The 23729-nt window shown below is 37.0% G+C and overlaps 1 protein-coding gene across 3 annotated transcripts in view; it reads right to left on the bottom strand.

Annotated features, from left to right (window-relative positions):
* The window catches only part of NELL1 (neural EGFL like 1), a 297253-nt gene that overhangs the window by 188354 nt on the left and 85170 nt on the right, over positions 1-23729 (bottom strand). For all 3 annotated transcript variants that reach the window (XM_069857451.1, XM_069857452.1, XM_069857450.1), the window contains exon 12: positions 16055-16183. In XM_069857451.1, the coding sequence (XP_069713552.1) occupies positions 16055-16183 (129 nt within the window). The remainder of the gene's footprint in view (positions 1-16054; positions 16184-23729) is intronic.

Genomic DNA, 23729 nt, shown 5'->3' with positions numbered 1-23729 from the left:
AACAATCTAATATGCTTCACTACATAAAACCAACCTATGATAAAACATACAATTGACATATGTTCAAAGAAAATCCCCCTCGGGTTTAAACGCACCCCTGATCAGGAATATCAAAGAATAGTATCTGATGCTGCTGCAATTAAGACAGCCCGAAACCAGTTTTCCTCCTCTAGCTCCAAACACTTTAACAGTTGATACAGTCTTTCTATTCATGGGCCAAAATACCTCCTAATATATATATTTCAAGGAGTAACAATGCCAGCTTTTACATTAGTTGTTGGATAATTATTTTTACATCACAAGAAAAAAATTTCACTATCAACTCTTTACCTTAAGGACAAGACTTCAGTCAAAGAAATTGCATCAGCCAACCAGGTTACAGGTTCAAAAAAAATTTTTTTAACTAATTCAATTTAAAAGGGCATAGACAGCTCATGGCCCCTGCATCCTTAAATCAGAAGGAGGATATAGTAGCTGTGTCCCAGCTCTTCAGTCCCAGAATGACTATCTCGGTCTCCTTTAAGTTTTTCTTTTGAAGGACAGGGTACTATCAACCATAACAGAAACTCAAGCAAGTTAAAATAAAGAAAATACTTCACTAAAAATGGGTTGCTTTTTCCCTCAGGATTTCTGATTTTCTTGCCATTTCTAACTTGGACACTTTCTGGCTGTCTCTGGTTTTCTCACCCTCACCAGTTCTTGAGAATTCAATATGCCTGCTGATTTCACAGAGGTCAGATTAAGGCTGTGAAAAAAATGAGGGAGAATGTCTCTGCTTTAGTAATAATATCAAAGGAAGAGTTCTCAAGTCAGTCACTTTAGAATTAATTAAAATACAGGAGAAACTACCAAGGAATGATTTACATTCAAAGGGTATTATGGCTACTGCTAAAATGTTTACAAAATCAATGGGAACCTAGCACAAAACAGATATTGCTCAGGGGAATTCATATTGATTAGATTCCCATGTAGTCCAACATACAGTTCTCTTTTCCATGTTCCTCATTAGTTCATTTCAAGATTTATGTGAATTGCAAAACAGATGTAACTGAGCTCCAGCTATTTATATTGTGTTAACTAAGAAGAAAAATTCTACTCACCTGAAATACAAATGTTTAATTAGAGAGGATGGTTCAGTTTGCTTCCACATTCATCATTTGTCGCACATAATGAATATCCAATAATGCCAATCCTAACCAAGAAATAACTGACAGAATCTGTTAGCACTTAGACTGAGTTACCGCTTTCCCTGTATACCCACAGCACAAAACCAAGTGCTCCCGGCAACTGAAACAGTGTATGGCGAAAGCCATACGCTTTATAATATCCAATATTTTTTAGCCTTTTACCTAGGGTAGCACTGACAGTAAAGTCAGCAAGTTGGTGATTACTGAAAGGTATGTTAGTGCACTGCAGCTGCTGTGTTGTCAAGCATCAGCAGCCCTACCAGCCACAGAGGCGTGTCATGTGTTAGCCAAATTCGATATTACTGTTTGTACAGAAAAATCATTAAATGAAAACCACACAGAGTGGCAGTGCCAGGTTCTGAATTGATTCTGTTAGAAAAGACAGACTGGAAATCGTACCTCACATTCTTTCACAAACTGAATGCACTTCAGATTACTGCTGACCTTTTCACAACAGCACTGATTCAGCTGGCTAAACTGAAAGCCAAGAAACAAATAAAGTCACCTAAGGGGTAACAGGTCAAAGCAAACTCCAAAACAGAGCAGAAGGCCTGACCTTCAAATGTCACTTGCGCCCAAGTAAATAGAGGAAACTTTTCACTACCAATATAGCAGTTCTTAAATACACATTATAATTCCAGAGCAACAAAGTGCTTAACCAAGAAATTATTCCCATGCATGAAGTAGTGTTATAAGAAACTGAATCAGCCAAAATGTTGGTTGCACAGATTCTAACATCTAGCAATGATCTTGATCTACCCAATTTTCCATTTTGTCATTTAAGCTACCATATGGCAGGGCAGGTTTACACTGGATATTAGGAGTGGTGAAGCATTGGAACAGGCTGTACAAGGAAGTGGTGGAGTCACCATCCCTAGAGGTGTTAAAAAAGTGTGTAGACATGGAACTTCATGACATGGTTTAGTCGGCACAGTGGTGCTGGGCTGACAGTTGGACTTGATGATCTTGGAGGTCTTTTCCCACCTGAATGATTCCATGATGTAAGCACTGCAAAATTCATGCGCTGCTTTGCCTAAGAAACTCACGATGGAAAATAATTTTCATTTTCCAGTGGTAAGGAAGAGCTTCGTGGAGAGAAAATAATCAGGATTGGTCCTACTCCTGGACACTGGAATGCATTAGCAACAATTTCAGGCTGCCGTGGTTCTTCTATTGCCTACATGTTGCACTGCAGTCTTTGAAAAAGCCTGAAGAGGAAGAACCATAAGCCAACCAAAAGCATAGTCATGGTATCGCCAAGAACTGAAGCAACTCTGCACACAACTGAGTTTTACTATCTTATGGTCAGGGGACTGGAAAGCAAACGAATAAACTGTAGAATCCTAAAATGGCTTGGGTTGGAAGGGACCTCAAAGATCACCCAGTTCCAACGCCCCTGCCATGGGCAGGGACGATTTCCACTAGACCAGGTTGCTCAAAGCCTTATCCAACCTCACCTTGAACACCTCCAGGAACTGGGCATCCATAACTTCTCTGGCTAACCTGTTCCAGTGCCCAAGTGATCTGCTACTCAGGAAACGGAAAAAGTGGGAAAGGCAACAGCTCTTTCTTAAACACCTATCATAATGATAGGCCCTACTTTATTATCTCTCCTCAGGGCAGCAGAAGCAAGAGCACCACTAAGCTCTGCATCTTGGGCTCTAACACATGGAAAGTAGAGTAAGAGCATTGCCAACCTTCCACAAGAGAGGTCTGCTGCTCCAGGAAGCTGCCTGCTTTGCCTAAGCATAGAGCCAGACCCGAGGCAACCAGTAATTTCTCCATGCAAACCCTTTGCGAATGAGATCTTCTATCCTTTTGCAAAACACAGTGTGTCTCTGAGCTAACGCTACCTCACTTTCGTGTCTGAAGATGCTACTGTGCATTCATATCATTATCTCAGCACTAATAGCTATCAATATGTACAGATGCATTCTCTGGTGAAAGCCTGAAGGGAACACATGAGTCATAAGAATCAGGGAAACAAAATAATGAAAACGAAGATGAGAGGTAAACAATCCTAAGAAAGATGAGAGATAAAAAGGAGTTTGCATTTCAGAGGAAAGGGTTTGCCTTGTTTGTTTTTATTGCACGTTAAGCATAACAATAATGTATTTTAAAGAAATCAGATCAAGGGAAAAAACAGAATTGGAATTGAGAATATGTAAACCTAACTTGCATTTAATACAGCCAATTTCATCCTAATCATTTTCAAACAAGTTTTTAAGTCTGTAAGTAGAGAGAAATTATTTTCTACTCCTGAAACACAGTGATCCCTACAGGGACAACCAGTACGAGGCATATACAGCTTCAGAGAGGGAGTTCAGGACAAGAGATAAACACAGCAACATCTTCATACAGAACCAATTAAAAAAAAATCAGATATATAAAACGCAATTAATCATAAACTACCAAAAGCGAGAAGGAAAACTGAGATACCTAATCTAGAAGTAAAAGGAAGTGCTAAGAACAACAGACAGTGAACAAATGTCTAGAATACCCAAAAGGTAATTTAAAATTTACCCTTTAGAGACAAACAACAGCTCCACTAACTGAACAAATTAGTAAGGTACCATTTGGAGAAAAATTTGAATACTAGAAATACTGTAAGAGTCAGCAAATCAATAGGAAACTAACATCAATGTAAGAGTTATGATGTAGATAACGTACAGACTTCTGTACTAACCTCAATTACTTGAACCAAAGCCTCTTTTTTTTCTTAACTCCCTTTCCCGGCTTCCAAAAAAGATTCAGCTATAAAGAAGCAGATTATTAAACAGAGGTAGAGGTCTTAGAAAAATGCACTTTTTGGAGAGATCTTTAAAAGGCAGCTACCTACCTAAATGAAATCAATTTTTCTGTCAAAAAATTACAGACTAAGAGGAATTATCTTTCTAGAAATTAAATATGTACATTAATATTTTATAGAATGCCTTTCCTCATCTGTCAATAACATTTAGTAAATAAAATTTAAAAGAAAAAAGCAAAGGAAAACTTATTTCTTATTACAGAAGCAGTTTGCTTACTTTTCCACACTTACATCAGTCTATTTTCTGGTATTATAGTGCTGTCTCTTATCAACTACCTTCATCCAGTAAACCTCGCAGTACGCTAGCAAGACAATGAAGGATTTTGTTAACACTGTTATCCAAGTTTCCAGACAGCAAACTAAAAGAGAGAATCCTGAACACAGATATACCAGGAAACAGGCAGATAGTATATCCATGAAGACACAGGGAAAGCTTCCTTTCCTTACTAGGACAGTGGAACTGGACAAAGCACTCATTTTTATTTTCAGTTCAAATATAGCTCCACATACAATACAATAAGAAAATAATACGCCGCTCTTTTTCTTCATTAAATTAATAAATGTGTTTCCATAAACAAACTGCACAGAAAACAGGGATTTATTATTTGAAAATTAAGACTAATATATTAATCAAGTATGTCTATTTCATTTGTGAGCAGAAACAGCTATATTAAAATTGTTATACACCAGTGTAACCCTACTACATCTGGACTATGCCAAAAGCTCAATACCTCTTAGTAAATTCAGAATGGTTTCCACTTAATACAGACATACCTTTTATAACCTTCCAAATTACCCTCAACAAAAGTAGCAAGGAGAAAAATGCCAAAAAAATAGATGCAAAATTTGCATGCTGAAATCCTGAACAGAAAGTAAAGAGTTAATCATCTAGAAAGCCCTAGGTTAGCAATGAAATCCAATGATTTCTTAACTTTTGTGCTTCCTTTTTATATGCACATCAGCTTTGAATACCTGCAACCATATCAGTGAGTCACTTACTAGATCTGTCAGGGAAATATGTGTTAGTATAAACCAACATTTGTCAGGGATTTAGAGAACCTCATACTTTTAAACCAATTTTGGTTTTCCATCTACTGGAAACAAAATACATTCACATAAAGAAAATGGCAATAGATAATATTTACTGAAAAAGCCGCCAGTTACGCTATCACCACAGGCAAAACAGAGCTTCTATTAAAAATAATAAAAAATAAATATTTTTATGAGAAACTGGTTATTTTTCCCATTTATTTTTTTTTGACCGAAGGATAAAAAACTTAATTTCAGTCAGTAGTTTCCAAGAAAAAAAAAATAACAGTTGTTGGGAGAAGGGCATTGTATGGTTTGTTGTCTTTTTTTATTTTTCTTTTGCAATTATGTTGAGGTAGAGCAAAGTCTATAATTTTAATCACAGACCTGGTCAAAACAAAACATCTTATAGGTGTCCTCCAGATGCAGCAAAGCTACTGTACTTGCAACCTGTATCAGAGACCTTGGGCACCATAAGTTTCTGGCTCTCCAAAGCCCTGGCATTTCACTTTCACCTTCATGGTAGCAATGCTCCCCTCTGTTACCTTCTCCCACACAGAGCACTGTGGCTTTGTGGCAAGGCAAAGTGCCACAGCATCCTTCAGGGTTCCTACCCACTTTTGGCTCAGCATCTGTTCCAGAAGCACCAGAGCCTCAGACCCACTTGTACAGAAGCAATTAGAACTGCTTAAATGGGTTAAAACACTTTTTAAAACACATATATATTTGACACATCTCAGCAATGAGAACAGTTCCTGACATTCTCCCTGAAGAGTTTAATGCTGTTTTCCCCCCAAGTTCCCCGACATCTACATACAAACCTGAAGAAAATGATTTTCTACATGTACTCCACTGTATCCACTACCTCAGGACCCCACACTCCTTAGGCTGAGACCAGAATTGTCTAAGTCCTTCACATGGGTCCTCTAGTGAATCAAGTTTTTTTACTCTCTTCCCAGAATTGATGTGGGGCAGGGGTTGTTCATTTTGTTTTGCAATAGACCTTGCTCTAGGACAGACGCACATCCTTCCCTCTTCTGACTTACCCATGACAACCTTACAGCTACACTCAGACTGCCTCAAAACCACATCTGTTCTATTTGGACAAGGAATTCTATGCTTGCAAAGCCATTCTTTAAGAGCAATAGAGAGGCAGTCTGAGCATCAAAACCGCACCAGTTTCTTTCAAGCGGCTGGAAAAAGGTTTGCAAGTACCAGCATTTAAAAAGAGATTTTTTTTTTCTGATTTTGAGACTTTCAGCTATGCAAAATAGTTCCTCTCTGTGCATTCCAAAACACTGCAAAAGGTAACCACAGGGAGTCAAGAGCATCTAATGTTCCTCCAGCACTCTCAATGCAAAACACAAGACAGGATAAGAGATAAGAGAATGGCAAAAAAAAAAAAAAAATTCAGGTTAGAAGCTACCTCTGGGGATTTTCTATTCCAACCCTCTTCGGAAAGCAGGGCTAACTTCGCAATTGCATTTGGTTACACAGGGTCCATCAAACCCCAGGTACACTGCTGTGCAAAACTGCAGCAATTGCCCAGCCACAGCCAGAATCCATTCTAGAAATATTCCCTAAATCATGCTAGACAAGACTTGCTCAGCCATCCAAAGTAAATCTACTGCTTCACTACTGACATTTGTTTTTCAGTTAATACTTTTTGTTATTGAATTTTCTCGTCAACTTAAATCATGAACATCCACTACCTTTTAAAAGAATTGACCTTCCAGGCAGTGAAAAACAATTAGTGATACACTCCAGAGTAATGATGTCCTTTACAAAACAGATATCATAATGGAAGAAAAAGACAGCCAAAGTAATCTTATCTTGTGTTGATTGACATTTCCATTTGCTAGAACTTTAAAACCATGTTCCCAAAATGTATTGCTCTTGCTCGTATGTGATATTTAAGTTAGTTGGACTTGGCTGTAGTACTTAATCTCATAGCTTCTCCCAAGTATTCAGAGGGTGTACAGCTCAGTATAAACAGCTGTACAAGGAATAACAAAGCTATCCTTTTTGAACCCACTCTGTGTATTTCTCACAGCAGAAGGCAGGGTTTATGATGATCCTACACAAAAGAAATCAGAGACAGCTTGTGTAACAGTATCCAACTCAAAAGACATTAAAATCAACATTAATTTTTAATGCTCTTTGAGGAATGGTCTCAGAAAAGGCGATTTTTTACATTATCAGATAAAACAACAGGACTTTGTTGGAGGAAGGAGGCAACCTGATCTGAATCATTCTCTGAAGTGGGCAGACCTCCAGCTAAAATAGTTGGCAGTGGAGCTATGCTAACTCACAGCACTTAAGAGCACGTTGCCTTGTCATAGCCCTTTCCCACATATAGGGCTTCATATGAAGTCAATAAATCAAATTTAAAAGTAAACACATCACTGGGCTTCATAACACAAAAGTCAATGGAAGACAGGACCCTATAACTCCAATGCACATTTATTAGTTCCACCAAAATTGCCCAAAACACAACATCAGTGTAATCCTTGCAGTCTTCACATTGACTTCACAGGCCCTTGAAGAAGTTGCTATTCTGTCAGACTCTAGGCAACTAAAGCCTTTTGTGCTGCAATAGGAAAACATCATTTTGCATGTATGCGCACACTCGTCATTTTTTTCAACAATTCCAGTCTGCTCCAGATTTTAAAAAAGGCAAAACCTGAACAACTCAATTACGTTTTCAGAGCTAAGTGCACAATTCTTAGCAACTTGTATAAATGCACTAACAAGTGGCTTACATTCAAGATCAAGGAAAACTTCCTTATTACCTACCAATATTTCTCAGCATTTCACAGCCCAGCTCAACCACATGCAAACTTCTGACCATCATTACAAGAACAATTCAGAATTTTTCCTTTGGTTTGCTACCAACTGTTTGATGTAAACACTTACCTGGTTTAAACTGCCACAGCACCACTAAAAACTCTTCAAATTTTTCCCATTTGCACTGACATCACCAGAAGTTTCACAGTAACTATAGTGTCGTCATTTGAAGCAAGAATTTTGGCATTATCAGGACCAATATTAATGGGGAAAGAGTAACAGGAGCCCTTTCTGCTCATGTGGGTTAGTACATACATAAGTCACCATTTACAGCATGAATTTCTCCCTCTTTCAGTGCTGAAACATGTAAAGGGATAATTTGCTATAAGGGTCGTTATAGTGTGAAGATAATGATGCTGACCCAGCAAGAACAAACATCATTTTTTTTATTCCTACTGGTCAGCTTTTAAGTCAGATTATGCTACAATTAAAAGCCAACAACATGTGACTGGAGTTTTTTTTAATCCACCTAAAAGTGAGATAGAATCCTTTTTTAAAAAAATAAATGGAAGTAAACGCTGTGAAAGCGCAGTTTATGAAGCATTTAAACTCTAGGCCGTGTCCTAGGGAGACTGCCCTAGAGAAAGGCGGTTCATTCCATCTCTACTCCTATTCACACCCGTCCACAAATTCAAAAATGCACAAATATTCCCAATCCCCAAATCTGGACTGTGGGTACAGAAAGAGATCTTGATTGCAGAAGTTCCCCAAGTTCCTGTATTGGATGCCGAATACAAATACAGGTTGGGGAGATGCTGAACTGCCTAAGGACAGAGAGTGAACTAGGCCAGGACTGTTTCATTCGGTATTAGAAATTATCAGCCTTCTCTTGGCAAGTAACAAAAGTGAAAAAGCAAAGCTTTATACATAAGATATCAAATTATGTCTAATACAATCCAGAAAAATGCAACCCTAAAATGTAACAGCATTTGTGAAAGAAGAGACAGCATCCCCCATCTCTCCATGTGAACACAAAAAAATCTCAACAGCCTCAAAGCAGGATTTTCACTGCCATTGTGATTGGGCAGAGAGATATTTTTCATTTAATAGCAATGATTGTAATCTATCCAAATGCAAGTTACTAACATAAGAACTGACAGTTGCAAGGCTGCATTTCTTTGGAACCCTAATTATTTATGACACTTTATTACAACAACTCCAAAACATATGGTTACCTTATTAGAAATTAAAATTTATTTTCATATAAATCTCAGCATGACATTACACCAGAAGAACTAAAGTAACTCCAGGGGATGGCAAATAATTTCACTTTCCAGGGTTCAGTAGTTGGAATATGAATTTAAACAAATTCACTTGTAAATATAAAAGCGGTTTTGATAACATGAATAATCCATCTAGAGTCATATAAGGCATAGACATCCTTTTCCAACAAGCTTTTGAATCTTTTACTATAAAGATCTTAACTTTTTATTTGAAAACTTTCAGTCCACTAGCAAGGAGATCATCCCTGACTTTGAACATAGGCATGTACTTGGCAGGGGGGAGGGTCTGTTTTGGTTGCAATTCATTCTTCTCCACTAGCACCTCATAGTACAAGGAAACTTTTGTCTCATTTATTAAAGTCCATAAACCCACAAATACAGGAGACTGTCTGACAAGTGCCTGCCTTTTGATCTTGTTTTAAAAGATGAATTTGAGTTCACAGAATGAACATTTTAAAGTAAGAAGTGTTTCGCTACCCTAACAGTAAGAAGGACACATATTATTTGCAGCATATCACCAAGAGAAAGGACTTTCATTGATAAATAAGATTATATAAATCAGTGGAATTTTAAAATTGACACTGGCAGGTAACTGAAGTCTTAAAAAGTTAACAAGTGTCTGTCAAAGACGCTGAAGTTTTAAAACAAACCAACCTGGCATCAAGTCATACGTCTACAAAAACAAGGGTGGGGGGTGGGTGTGATTTTATTTGCTTGGTGTTTCTGTTGTTTTAGGGAGGAGAGGTGCGGTTTATGTCTCCAAACGAGGACTTGGGTCTACCTGAAACCTTGCCATTGAGGTAGTCTTTGCAGCAGCAACGGTCATCTTGACTGCAACATTGCCCTCCTCTTTGCTGCTATTTCAAGGTAGAGAGAAGTTCAGTGCATTTGCAATGAATGTAGTCATTTGTCATCAATGTTTGTCCCATTTTCTAACCTTCAGGTAATTTCATGAAGTATCCAGTTTACAGTTATGCATATATGTACACCTAACACAGTACAGAATGTAAGTTTATTACAGTATATGCTGAACAAGGACTGCAGGAAATACAAACACCTTGTGAGGCAGGTTTCCGAGGACAACAAACAGAGGGCTGTCATTAAAAGTTCATCCAGAAGCCAAATCAATGGACACCATCCAAAACACAATCATACATCACTGCCACACACAGGTTCCCATGATACCACACAATGTTAATGTCATCGCCCCAGCCACAATGCAGTGAAATTAGAACAGCTGCAGTGAAATCACTACAGAGAAGGAGGGGAAAACTCAACAAAATTCAACTTCTTATATACAGCAAGAAAAAACAACAGCTGTGGAAGCTCAGAGGATTGCCAGCAGACTTTTACTCTGGAGGCCATGTGCAGCACTGGCTTTATTCTTTTGTAGCTTAAACTGCTTGTGAAAAGTTCTGCAAACCAAACAGCTATTTACATACAGGATGTGATAAGTCCAAGGATTGAACTTTAAAGGTAAGCTTTATGAAGCACTCTCATCTTCAGAATCATAGCAGAAGCCATGTTGTACAATGAAGGATTTTCTTGTTCCTCTGCATTTTGCAACAGAAATAAACTTTTATTTTTCTTTTTCATTAAAGCATGCTGATAGTGAAGTCTTTGCATCTGGAATGGAACATTAATCTTAAAAGGCTATTTTTTTCATTATTTCTATGACAATGGGGAAAAAAAAATCTTTTTCCTCTGCAGTCTGCAATTATTTTTTTTCTGAAAGACTTTCAGAAAACAAACATTTTCTGGCCAAACCTACATTAATGTGAGTATCTTCAGAATTGATTTTTTCAACATATTTACATGACTGTTTTCCTGTAAAGAATTTGCTGACTACTCAAGTTCAAAGGAAAAAAAAAACAGAGAGTAGTAATGACCACTTCATGTGTCCAGAACATACCTACAAATTACAAGGAAATTAAACATGGTTTTATTTTTAAAATAACTAGCAGCAGAATTTCAAGTTCACTCTCCCTCAGGGTGAGAGCTTGACAGTCTTATGTACATAAGGTAATCAACATTCCTGTTTTGCGAAATGATGCTGTTCTACAAGCATAACTAAGAATAGGATCTCTGCTTTAAAAGGTCAAATACTGAGATAACTAACTTGTAAAGCTCTAAATTCAAGTTCATAAGCACATACACCCCCCCCTTGAAAAAAATTAGCCTTTTTTTATCAATAAGTGAGAAACAAAGTTTTATCTAGTCTGTTCTCAGAGGTCTTGTACAGTAAGCAGAGCTCCTAGCCTGCACTGGAAATGTCCCTAACCTTAACCACACCATCTGTCAACAGCTCTCCTGACACCACATTCAGTATCAGGCTGTGGTGGACACCAGACAGACAGTGTCCATGCTCAAGGGCAAATAAGCACTGAGTTTTCTGCCAAGGCTTTCATTCATATTTATGCCATCTCCCCAAAATCTGCCACCCCAGTAAAACCATTAACTCTTCGTTACACTACTAAGTGAGCAGGTTTTCTAAAAAGTACTTACCCTTTGGCTAATATTTCATAGCTTATGTGATGTTTTTTGAAATGAGCAATAATCTGTTACCAACAAATACAAACCAACATGTTTGGAGCACAGGAGGGAAAGAATGACTTGTTTTTTTCCGAATGGAAGTCATGAGTGGTTCTATCAGGGCACAAAAATGGGAAGGTTTTTCACAAATATTAAGGCAGATAACTCTTCAAGCTGAGTTAATAGGACTACAGTGACCTTGAGGGTCTGGTCATACAAGGAAACTAACAAAACTGCCTGTATTAATCTCATAGAAAGAAATTCCTCTCCTCTCACTATTAATCCATGCAACTTCACAAGTAAAGGAGAAAGTGGGGGAAAAAAAAAAAGAAAAAAAAAAAAAGCAAGGCATCCTCAATGCTATTTTTGGCCTTTTCTTTAATGGAAAAGCAGACTCCCCTGAGATATTGTGTCCTAGCCACTTCCTAACAGCTTACTTTGACCAGAGAAGGTGTTTTGGATTTTTATATTCCTGTAAAAGAGGTTTCTTTCTTCACCTGTTCCTAAAACAGCAACTCAGATTCACACAGCCTGTTTATACCCTTTACATCAACAGCTGAGAGACATCCTAGCGAAAGTCTCATCCTACTTCTCTATACAGGGAAAACACACTCTACTATATAGTCATACAATGAGAATATTAATGTTGTAGGCCCACTTGAGTCAATGGATCCTTTCTTTTCTTACACCCATTATCACAGGATCATTCTCTGGTGACACTGGTGAAGCAAAAAGGAAAAAATTTCTAGTGTTTTAACATCACAAGGCACCTTGCAGCATGCTACAGCATCAGTGTTACTAGATTTTCCTTGTGGGCTTAAGCAGTTGTGCATGAAGGTCAGAAGGTTAATACTAATTTTCTTGTTTGATGCACTTGCCAGCGAAGAGAGGCATGCATTTATCCTAACTGGGAGATTCATCCCACTTCAGATTTAAACAGCTCTCACCATGAATCAGAGCTCAACAGCAATTAGGTAATAATCACTTTTGCAGTAACATAACTTCGCAGGCAGAAAAGGGCTGTTAATGGTTCAAGCTAACAAGGCAATAAAGAACGCAGAACTGAAATAAGGCAGGAAAAATTATTCTGCTTTTGCTCTTCACTGTGACATATACAGTAGAAAATCATCATATCCTTCTCAGAAGACATAGATCTTTGCTTTTTAGCATGTACAAAGTGAGGATTATAAGCAACATGCCTAACTTTCTGCTGATTTTGCTTGATTTTTTTTTTTTATTTCAACTCCAAACTTCAGACCCTCCATCTGCTGATGCTTTTCTGTCTCTTAGTTGTCATTACGTGGACTGTCCTATTTGTGAAGCAGTCAGAGACTGCGAAGTTTTGGGGCTTTGAAGAAGTTCAGAATACCTGCAGGTCTGCTGTACACATCACATAATGTGTCTGGAAGAATCAGCATGAGACACTCAAATGAATTCCCCATTTTGGTTCTGGTTTTGCCACCAAACTGCTGTGCCATCTGTAACAAACTCTCATAGATGCAACTTCAGCCCTCCACACGGGTGCTCATATGCCGTGCTAAAATGTCATAGCTTCAAGTGTGCATGTGCTGCTACAAATTGAGAGTTTGCATCCTGCAGACACTGAACTCTTTATCTACTTGTATGATTCCTAAAATCTATCCATGCATGTGTGACAGAGATAAACGGACACTGTCAACATCTGTGCCCGAGTATCCCCACCAGTGGTTAAACCTCAGTCAACATGATGAATAGAAATATTTCTACACACCTCTCTGCAAATGATGAAAGCTCATATGTCTCATATATGCAAGACAAGGAAGCAGATGTCCAAAAAACCCCCAAAATTTTCTGATTTAAAGTGGAATTTATTGCTTTTACAGAACACAGAGAATCTCCACTATCTCCTTCATTCATTACAAGCTTCATTTACTTGTTTGTTTTCAGAAACTGTCTTGCCTAAACATATCTAAGTTATTTCAAAAATGTCAAAATATAGTGAGTCGTTACCCTACATGTGTATTTTTTGACGTGAGGAGCTGCTAACTACTTGAGAAGTAGTTACTCAGAATGAACAGTAAAAGTCTGTTGGGTTTTTGTTATTTACAATACAAATTTCCTGATGCCAATTCTCTGATAAAAGTTAGAATATTTTTAATTTTTTCCACCACATTGTGAATGCGAATACAAAATGGTTAAAAAAAAAAAAAAAAGAAAAAAGAAAGGACATAGATACATGTGAAAAAACCACAATTCTTGAGAGATCTTAAAAGATCAAAATGTTGCCATAAGGATAAAACTATGTGAATAAAAACAAGCAGAAATAACAATAAAAAAACACAGGGAAGGTAAAATAATACCATACTTTGGAATTCACATGTGTAAGTATTTTAAATACATTGGAAAATATAAGAAATCCAGAAAGCTGCAAGTTAATGATCTGGAGCACTCTGAACTAAGATGTCACTTACCAGCATACATCACAAACATGAATTAGCTTTACCTCACTATCTCAAAGGCGACAGTAGTATTACACGCCTTTTAAGTTTGAAGGCTTAGGAATGACAAGGGCAAGTTTGGAACTACAGGAGAAAATATCTTTCTTGCTTCCACAGATATTTTCTATGCTTGCTACTTGTTGTTTGCATATTTAATTCTTACACATAACAGAATGAAATCCAAAACTCCATTAAACAAATCCACCCTGTCCTATACCAACATCTTGCCAAATTTTACCATCAGATACATTACCTTGAGCCCATCTATTTAAATCACAGCTTCACCATGCATTTGAGAACATTATGCAGCCAACTATGAAATGATTCTATTTAGCAAATTAAAGACGTAGATAAGAGGAAAGAGGCAAGAGGGGCATATAAAGTAATTTTGCAGAAAGCTGTTCTGAAGAGTCAAAGGAAGCTCTTTGTCAGGCTGAAAGGAGTACCCCCTTGGCTAATGCATCTGTAAGTCTTCAGTTCCCCTTACTAAAAAGCCTTCCCTTCTCTACGTTTCCTTGTAAGAACTACTCTCTATCCAGCAAATTTATGATTTCATAACATGCAGAAAGTGCCTCTCTCATCTGACCCACAGTTTCCAGCAGCAGAAGCATCTGTGTTTGCTCTGTTGCCTTGTGTTTCATCCAAATGTACAGAAATTAGGGATTTCACTTGTCCTTCCAAAACATTGCACAACTTTGACCAGATAGGTTGTAATTCCTGTTAATTTCTTCAAAACACTCTTTCTTTCCCCACCACTAGCGCACTGCCAACATCTCCAAAATTAATTGACACAAAATGTCATACACAGTACGCATGGAACAGCTCTTCTCACAGTTTTATGTATATAAAAGATTTTATATACAATACATCTGCTGCCTACCTTTCAAAAGAAAAGTGTAAACTGTTTTCTCAGTCACTGAAAGTGCATATGTAAGACCATTCAAGTTTTTGTTTGTAGAGAACCAACTAAATATCCTAAGATTTATAATGGTAATTTACTGAACAGTTTTATAAACTGCTATTTAAAGCAGTCCTGTTCACTTACACGCACTAAAATGTTCTTTTATGAAAAGAGGATTATTTAAACCCAGTACATGCATGCCTCTTATTCTTTCATCCTGTCTTCCAATTCTTACAGTACATTCTAACAAGCTTGTCAAAATTGCCATCTCCCTCCCATCACCAGTATTATTGGAAAAAGATTCTAGAGAAGTATTTTTAGGAAGTAGTTCAAAACCTTATTATGATGGCCAAAAGATTAAATATTGCAGACTGACATAAAAGGGCATTAAAAAAAAAAACCCCACAATGTTAAGGCAGCAGTTGATTCATCAGTTCAGCTTTTAGTAAGTACATCATAGCTACGAATAAAAGCAACCTCTAGAAAAAACTGAGAGACAAAAAGGAGAATAATGCCCCACTGCATTTCCTCCTGTGATGGAATAATACATCAACAGAAGTACCTCAGCTACACTCTTCTAAGAAATAGGTCTCTTCTGTATCATAGGAAAACCATTTCAGCAAAGTATCTGGCCCACAGAAGTACTTCAGGAAGGACTGCAGATCATCATTTCTATATTCAAGCCTCAGCACTCCCTCGCACTTGCCTTTCTCACAAATGTCAGCAGAATTCCCACTTCCTAAATTAATGCGTCTAATAAAGATGTTGTTCTCTAAAAAGCATTTTAGAAGGTAGGTGTTGTCTGAAAAAAACAGTATTTCAAAAATTGTAATGACAGCATGGTCATGGTGTGCCAAGGCACTACTGCAACAAGGCAATCTGAGTGGTCCAGCACCACTTGTAATCTACAATCCTTGTTTAAGAATGCAACAAGGGCCCTTGGGATAATCGCCACTATGAAACTGAACTTTGCAATGAAATTCATTCATCACCCATTTATTTAATACTGAGTAGGTTGTTAAGGGGACAGGTCTTTGAATGTTGTTTACCTTCACAATACGCAGAGTCTCCTTGGACAGAGAGATAACCACTCTTGCATTCACAAGTAGCTTTTGTGTTCCAGTTTTTGCACTCTGAATTTTCACCACACCTGTGCCCCTCTGCACAGAAGTTATGGCCTGAAATATATGAAACATGCAACCTGGTATTAAAACATTTATTATTTATTCTGGATATTCATGTTTAATATTACATTGGCTGTATTACTCTGAAAAAACTTTAGCATGCTACATTAATTCTCTCTCTAAACCTATCTGGTGCACACAGGCTTTTTGGATTCCTCCACCAATTCATTCTCAGTAAAACTATTTTGTTCAAAAATGTATTTGTACAACTAGCTTCAGTCAGGAGAAAATAAAACTTCAAAGCAGGAAACCATGACAACATATTAGTCTTCTACTGAACCCATGTAGGATAAAATGCCACCTTTTCTCTGATTGCTAAGAAATGTAACACTAACTTATACCAGAAGTGTAATATAAAACAGAAAATCCTTCACAGTTCTTTTATTATGCATAATCAAGCATGCTTTTAGAAGAGCAAAAATGAGATGTCGCATTAGAGCACAGAACTATACTGGTAGTCAAAACAACCTCAAGCACTGCCTTTTAATTCTGTCATCAAAAACTAGCTGGTTTGTTTCTACAGTTTATCATTAATCCATGCATCACATTTTGTACAGGAGAATTTTTATTAGCTCTCCTTTTTCCTTAACATAAATACTGAGTAGCTTCATTGTGAACAATTTATTTTATGCCATATAAAGTCATTTCTACAAACATGATGAACTTTCCTACTTTTTTCTGTAAAGACACAAGTGGCTGAAGTTCTTTCTTGCTGATTTCAATAATTCTCACAGATGTGTTAAAATCTCTCTCTGATGAAGTCTAAAGTGAAAGTAATTGCAACTTTATCTAGAGGCACTAAAAGTACTGTAAGAGATAACTAAATACCTTACAGAATTTCACAACAGGAATTTTGCCTCCCCCTTCCACTGGTGTATTCTTGGTGGATTTTTCTCTATTAACATCCCAGAGCCAATTTCTATTTGTCTGAGATACATAAACAGTCATTTTGGTAATTCTTTTTTTTTCTGTATTTTCTCTCCTGGATGGAGGGAAACCAGAAACCCAGACATCAGCTACTTGTGTTCCAGCTTGCATTTATATGAAGACAAGTTTCTGCCAATTCCACCAGGCCATAAAGAAGCAAAGTAAAATTTCTAGTTCGCTGATCCTAAACTTTCCTAGCATCCCCTACAGTCAGCTAAGAAAAAGATGACCTGGACTTTTAAGACCTAAACACCAGATTCAGATCTTTTTTCAAGTCCCTAGCTTTGATATTCTTCAAGAAACTTCAAAATACTTTAGCTTATACTAAATATAATTTTCATCTACAGTAAGCAAATTTTCATAGGGCTATCTTGAAGCTGTTATTCATTGAGGGTGTTTTTTAAAACTGTTGTTAAACATGCTACTAATTTAAAAACCAAGTTTTATCATTTTAGTGCACTCCAACTTCATGAGTCTAATCATGTAACACTAGCTTGTGAGGTTGTGTTTTAAAAAGTCTAACACTTGTTAGCAAAGTGGACATTTTCTCAGTGTGAACATTCAATTCTACACTTAAACTTCAGATTAGTTTTATTAACAACCAATGCATCTTCCTTGTGCTTAGTTAGCTCGTTCTTTCATTGTAATCCAACTCGCAAAAAAGAACTAACTCCATTAATGAAACTGCAGACACCCCTTCCAGTCTACATCCATTTCACAGTCCAATAAAAACCACATCAAGTATTCCACATACAGCCTTGTCAAGCCTAGGTACATTTTATAGGTAAAAAAGGGTGCAGTTGCACTGCCTTTAGCTTTTTATGCAATCACAGTATTTGACTTCTCATTTTTGTCTTTACAATTATAATCGAAACTGAACACTGGAACCTATCTCCCTCCGATTTATTCATTCAGCACCTAATTTATACTCCCCAAGCAGTATTGCTATTCTGTTGGCATTCTAGATAATATCCATGAGACAATGAGTTCTATAACATTTTCTTTGTTACCATTTCCCCTAAGACTATGACATCCTAGTCTATTTCCTGCTCCTTTAGCATAATAATTCTCCTTTGAACTCATATGTAGTATCAGTATTATACTTTATTATTATTGGTAGATACTACTATTCAGAACCAATGTAACATATCAGTATGCTAAGCTAGGCACTGTAAAGCCACACGTTTTCATTTAGTGTAGATTATTACTACTGTCTTAGGATATTTTACTTTTATTTATATCTCCTTGTTATGCAAACCTGTAAGAATTATTTCATTTTTCAGCATGCTTTAGTTAAAAACACCTTTATAAGTTTCTGCATTAAAAAAAATGGATTTTGTGCTCTCTTTAGCCCAGTGAGTCAACATTTTACCCTGTGATCAGTTCATGGAAAGTATAATGATTAGCCAAAGGGATGACTTCTCAGGGTTAACTTTTATCACAAACCACAAGTCTTGGATCAACCACTCCTCAAACAACAATGTCTCACAAGCACAAGCCACTTATTAGCTTTCAATATCACATCATGGCCCTAAGACCTCTTCAGTGTTTATCTGCCACCTCTGAAATCCATCAGGAGATATAATGACTAGAGTAAATGACTACTTTGCACCACTAGAGCTGTCACCTTATGATAAAAATTCTCCGGAAAAAAACTGTATTTCTTTTGTTCCCTTATTATGAACTCATATATGAAATGTCTCAATACAGAATCAGAATCTTTCTTATGTTTATAAGCTTGAAGGCTGTTAAAAAGATCATAGATAGAAAAAAAACAACAAATGCTCCAGCTCTGTAATTTGTGTAATTAAATGCTCTAACAAAATTTTCATTGTTCTCATTAGGAGTACACAATCATAGAACATCAACTAAATTTCTAGATTGCCTTCGCATTTACTATAATAAGACCTGTGAAACACTGTTTTCTTCCTTTTAAAAATGCTGACTAAAAGTGACACAACTTCAGCTTCCCATAGCATTTCAGAAAACAATATCTCTTTAAGCAGAAAGTGGAAGCCATTCCTGCTAAGAGCATAAGCTGGTGCTTCAATACTGTATGCTACCAAGCTTTTACAAAATAAATGCAATTTAATATTAAGGAACAGGGGGGAAAAAAAAATGTGCTTGATGGTATAGAAGAGTAAGGAGTCCCTGCGCCTTCAGTCAGAGTGGGCTTTTCTAAGTACTTTTCTTTTACAGTGAAGATGCACTTTGAGCACTTAAAAAAGCCAAGTGGTGCATACCAAGGAAGCTTCTTAGACTCCAGCCTGCATTCTCCCCACCTAAAGTTTTGGAAGCAAGAAAGGAATAAAATCCTATCTACTCTATCTTAGCTCACATTGAGCCTCAGTGCTCTTCCTGCTCTTTGGCAAATAATGGCCACATTTTACTTGGACTGTTATGTGAAGAAATAAGCTAGCTGTGTTCTTCTCACATTTAATTATTCCAGTTCAACACTTATTTTAGCTAAATATTTTAACTCATACTTATTCAGCAAGACTCAGGAATGCAAGCAGGGCAACTGATTGTGACAAGCATGCTCATATTCCTGACTAAACAGGGAAGGACCTAAGCACTAACTTAAACATCAACCTATTCATAGCCAATCTCCTTGTGGGAGCTACTACTTATCACCAACCAAGCAGAATGGAAAAGAACGCAAATATCTGATTTTTATTAATTCTTAGGTGTGAAATGGATTACAGGGTTCCTTAAAAGTACCTATACACACAGCAAAATCATCTCTTGGTACTGCACTGGGATCTCTGAATCTCAACCATGAGTGGCAGCTAGCAGAGGGCACACATTCTGAGAGTCCAGGTGAAAATAACTGAATTACTGAGACTTCGGAATATTCAGCAGTCTTATCTGAGACAGTCAGCTCCTCTCTAAATGTAAGAAATGGCTTAGAATAGAATGATCACGTCCAAGCAAGAAGGCAATTGCAGAGGATTTGACAGAAGCACAGAAAAATCTTTAATAGTTCTGATAATCTAAACTAATTTCAGGCCAACACAGATGACAAGGGAAGTGAGCATGAATTAAAATTACAGATGAAAACATCCAGAAAAGATGTCAGAAACCACTTTCCCCACACATACAGTCATAAATGTGCACAATAGCCCTTCAAAGTCATTCGAGACATTCAAGATACAATTAGACACTATCAACAGGGGAATTAAATACTGAAGTTTTTAGATTTTTGATGGGCCTGTTGACCACTGTTCCTTCCCCAACCATTTCTGAAAACATTGCTTTCTTCTTTTTCAAACCTACAGAAACGTTCACTCCAATTTTTCTTAAGGAACATATTTGTATCTTTCTACTTCTTTCTTCTGACCGTAAAATGACCATTTATAAATTTCCTAAGACAATTATGAAAAAAGATTAGATTTCATGCTAGCAGACATAAAACTATCATTTCTGCAGGATCAGGAACTGCACAACTGGCTAGGTCTTAGTGGTCCCAAGTCAGATTATCCAAGATTAAACATTCACTCCATTTTGAGACACCCAAATATAGATTTTATTTCTCCAAGCTTCTCAACATCTTCAGGTTCTAGTTCCCAGAATCCACTTTTCCAGAGTGGTATGCTAAGCTGTTTTGTACTGTCATGCACTTTTTTAAGTACCTGACATATTTAGTAATTTGGCTTAATTATAGGTTTTAAAAAAAGCAATTACTCATTCAAGACTACAGCTGGAATCAATATATCCTAGCCTTGTCTCTTCCTACCTTTTTATGGATGACTAATTTTTCTGAGAGTTTCCTTATAACACCTGTAAAGCTTTCTGTACTCTTACAGTATCCCTAGCTCTTCATTTCACAAACTGTAAAAGCCCTGTTCTCTTGTTGTTTAAGAAGTTCCTCTTCAGCAATCCACACTTCACAGTTTCACATTTCAGCCACTTCTAAGAAGAACACTGACGATGCTTCCATTAATAGCAACAACAAAGTTCAAAAGGTCCGAGGTAATTTTAACCTCAAAATCTTTACTTTTGTTATGATTTAACCCCACAGATACTACACAAATATGTAGAGTAAATCTGAGGGACCACTCATAGGAAGAGTCATAAAATCTGCACTAGCAATTAAGCCCTTCCATAATTTGAATCAGTTTTTAATGAGTCATGATTAATGAAGCACTTTTGAACAGCAGTTTTTAGGCCTTCAGAGACTGTGGTCTCAAAACTCAGTGGTCTGACATAAAACAGTAACTTCATAAATTCTTTCAAGCTGCTATATCAATGCAGACCTTATTACAATACTGCTTATTTGTGTGCATTAGAATAATAGTACTGCACAGCCTAATGAGCTTATATAGATTTTTTTCAGACACAAAGCTCTTCTAAATCCTAAATAACATTATAACTATGTTTAGAAAAAAACTAATTCATATTTAGCAACCTCCATTAAATCTTAATAACACTAAAACCTTGAAATAACTCATACCTTACAGCAACAAATGAGAAACATTTGATTTCTGAAAAAGCAAAACTGTTTCACAGCTAGACAGGGAGAGATAATAAACATGCTAACTGAAAATCCCTCTCAGGCTCTAATTGAAAGAATAAAAACCTCCTTAAAAAAAAACAAATCAATAAAAAAAAGGGTAGCAGAAGCCCAACTTTAAATGCTGGTCCCTGATGCAAAACGCAGACTTCAGCTCACCAGTAGGATTCTTCCTGCTAAACAGCATCAATAGTCAACCTAAATCCATCAGCCAAACCAGATAAGGGGACAGCAAATAAAAATTCTTTTCTCTAGAAACCAAACAACTCTCAGTACTTCATTATTTCCTCACACTTTCTCTTTTAAGGACAGCAAGACTGAAGCTGCTAGGGCCGTTAAGGCTATTCTTATATACTGAAATTGTGAGCATAACAACATAAAAATTCTCTCATGAAACTTTATTTGGATCACTCATTCAAAAAAGGGGAAATTCACTCTTTCAAAATTATACACTGTCTTTGGCAAGGAGAAAAACAGCTAAAGGGAACAATAAAACACTTTTATAACACTAGTTTTTGGTATTAGATTTGTCCCTGGGCTATAAAAAAAAAAAGTAGCAGGCATGCTGTGAGAAAAATGACTGATTCTCAAAAAAAAAAAAAAAGCAGTAAAAAATATATTTTATTACACAATGATTCTTTGTAAAATTTTGAAATTAGCTAAGCTCTCTGTAAGCCTAAAAAGAGAGCTTAATAATACCACATTGCCCTTCTGAACTGTATAAAGTAGCCACATAGTTTAAGCAGACACCTGAAAGGAGGTTGTAGAGAGGAGGGTGCTGGCCTCTTCTCCCAAGTGACAGGGGACAGGACAAGAGGGAATGGCCTCAAGCTCTGCCAGGGGAGGTTTAGGCTGGACATTAGGAAAAAATTCTTCACAGAAAGGGTCATTGGGCACTGGAACAGGCTGCCCAGGGAGGTGGTTGAGTCACCTTCCCTGGAGGTGTTTAAGGCACGGGTGGACGAGGTGCTAAGGGGCATGGTTTAGTGTTTGTTAGGAATGGTTGGACTTGATGATCCGGTGGGTCTCTTCCAACCTGGTTACTCTATGATTCTATGATCTGTACTAAAACATCAAGATGATGGGCAGAACTAGGTATACTTTACATAAGGCTCAAGAATAGATCCTATCTGCAGGTCTGATGAGGCCCATTTCTGCATTCAGGTGCACCAAGTCACACAACCAAGACGCCGTTGTACAGCAGAGTTCTTCCACACCACATCTGCCTTGCTACATAGCTTATACTATCATATTAGTGAAATCTAGAAATCAGCTTTTAGCAATATATTAGCTTTTGTTAAAAACTCATGTAGGAAACCTTAGGAAGAAAAGGTATCATTTTCTGTCTTCACTTGTGTACCCTACAGTATTCAACTCTGTCCTTTGTTGACTCACAATTTCCATTACTATAAGCATCACAGATATATTTTTTCCTTGCATACCCTGTTTTATTTTAGGAACTTTTTTATTGTTGTAGTAGATAGGAAAGAGATCCCTGAAGAGGGTACAGTCTCATATAACAGCATTATGAAGTTTCTGTATTTCTCTCTGGTTTTTTTCCTTCTGTTATCTCCCACATTTATTCTTTCATCAAATGGAATTTCCTTTGCTGCAGCTAGAAAAGCACAAGATGCAAACCTCCTACCCTTGCCCAGTTCAGCGTATGTATTCTATAGTTCTACAGAATGTGAAATTCAGGAGAAGTTTTCTCTTTCAACAACTAGATACTAAAACAAGCACAAACAGCTATAAGAACAGAACCAGTCACTAGGATGCACTAATAAACTTTATATAAATTATTGGTATCATTTAAAATTACTAGGAAATGCTTACTAATCTTCCTGTTGACTAACTAAAGGCCTAACTCAGGGCTAATGCAAAGGATTATCTGTATAATGATACATATAACATGAAATCTGCCCATGATGTTTGCACGGTTTCTATGACTGCATACAAATTATCTGTGTGGGCTTCCGATAAACACCCCAATTACTCAAGGCTATATTTACTACAATATTACTTCCTCACTACTTTTGCTTGGACAATGAAAGCTGAATACAGCCTCTGAAAGAGGTCATTATCACAAAACGGAGACGCCCT

The sequence above is a fragment of the Phaenicophaeus curvirostris genome, chromosome 5, assembly GCF_032191515.1.
Source record: "Phaenicophaeus curvirostris isolate KB17595 chromosome 5, BPBGC_Pcur_1.0, whole genome shotgun sequence".
Lineage (NCBI taxonomy): Eukaryota > Metazoa > Chordata > Aves > Cuculiformes > Cuculidae > Phaenicophaeus > Phaenicophaeus curvirostris.
The sequence above is the reverse complement of the archived record's forward strand: the minus strand, read 5'-3'. Positions and strand labels throughout refer to the sequence as shown.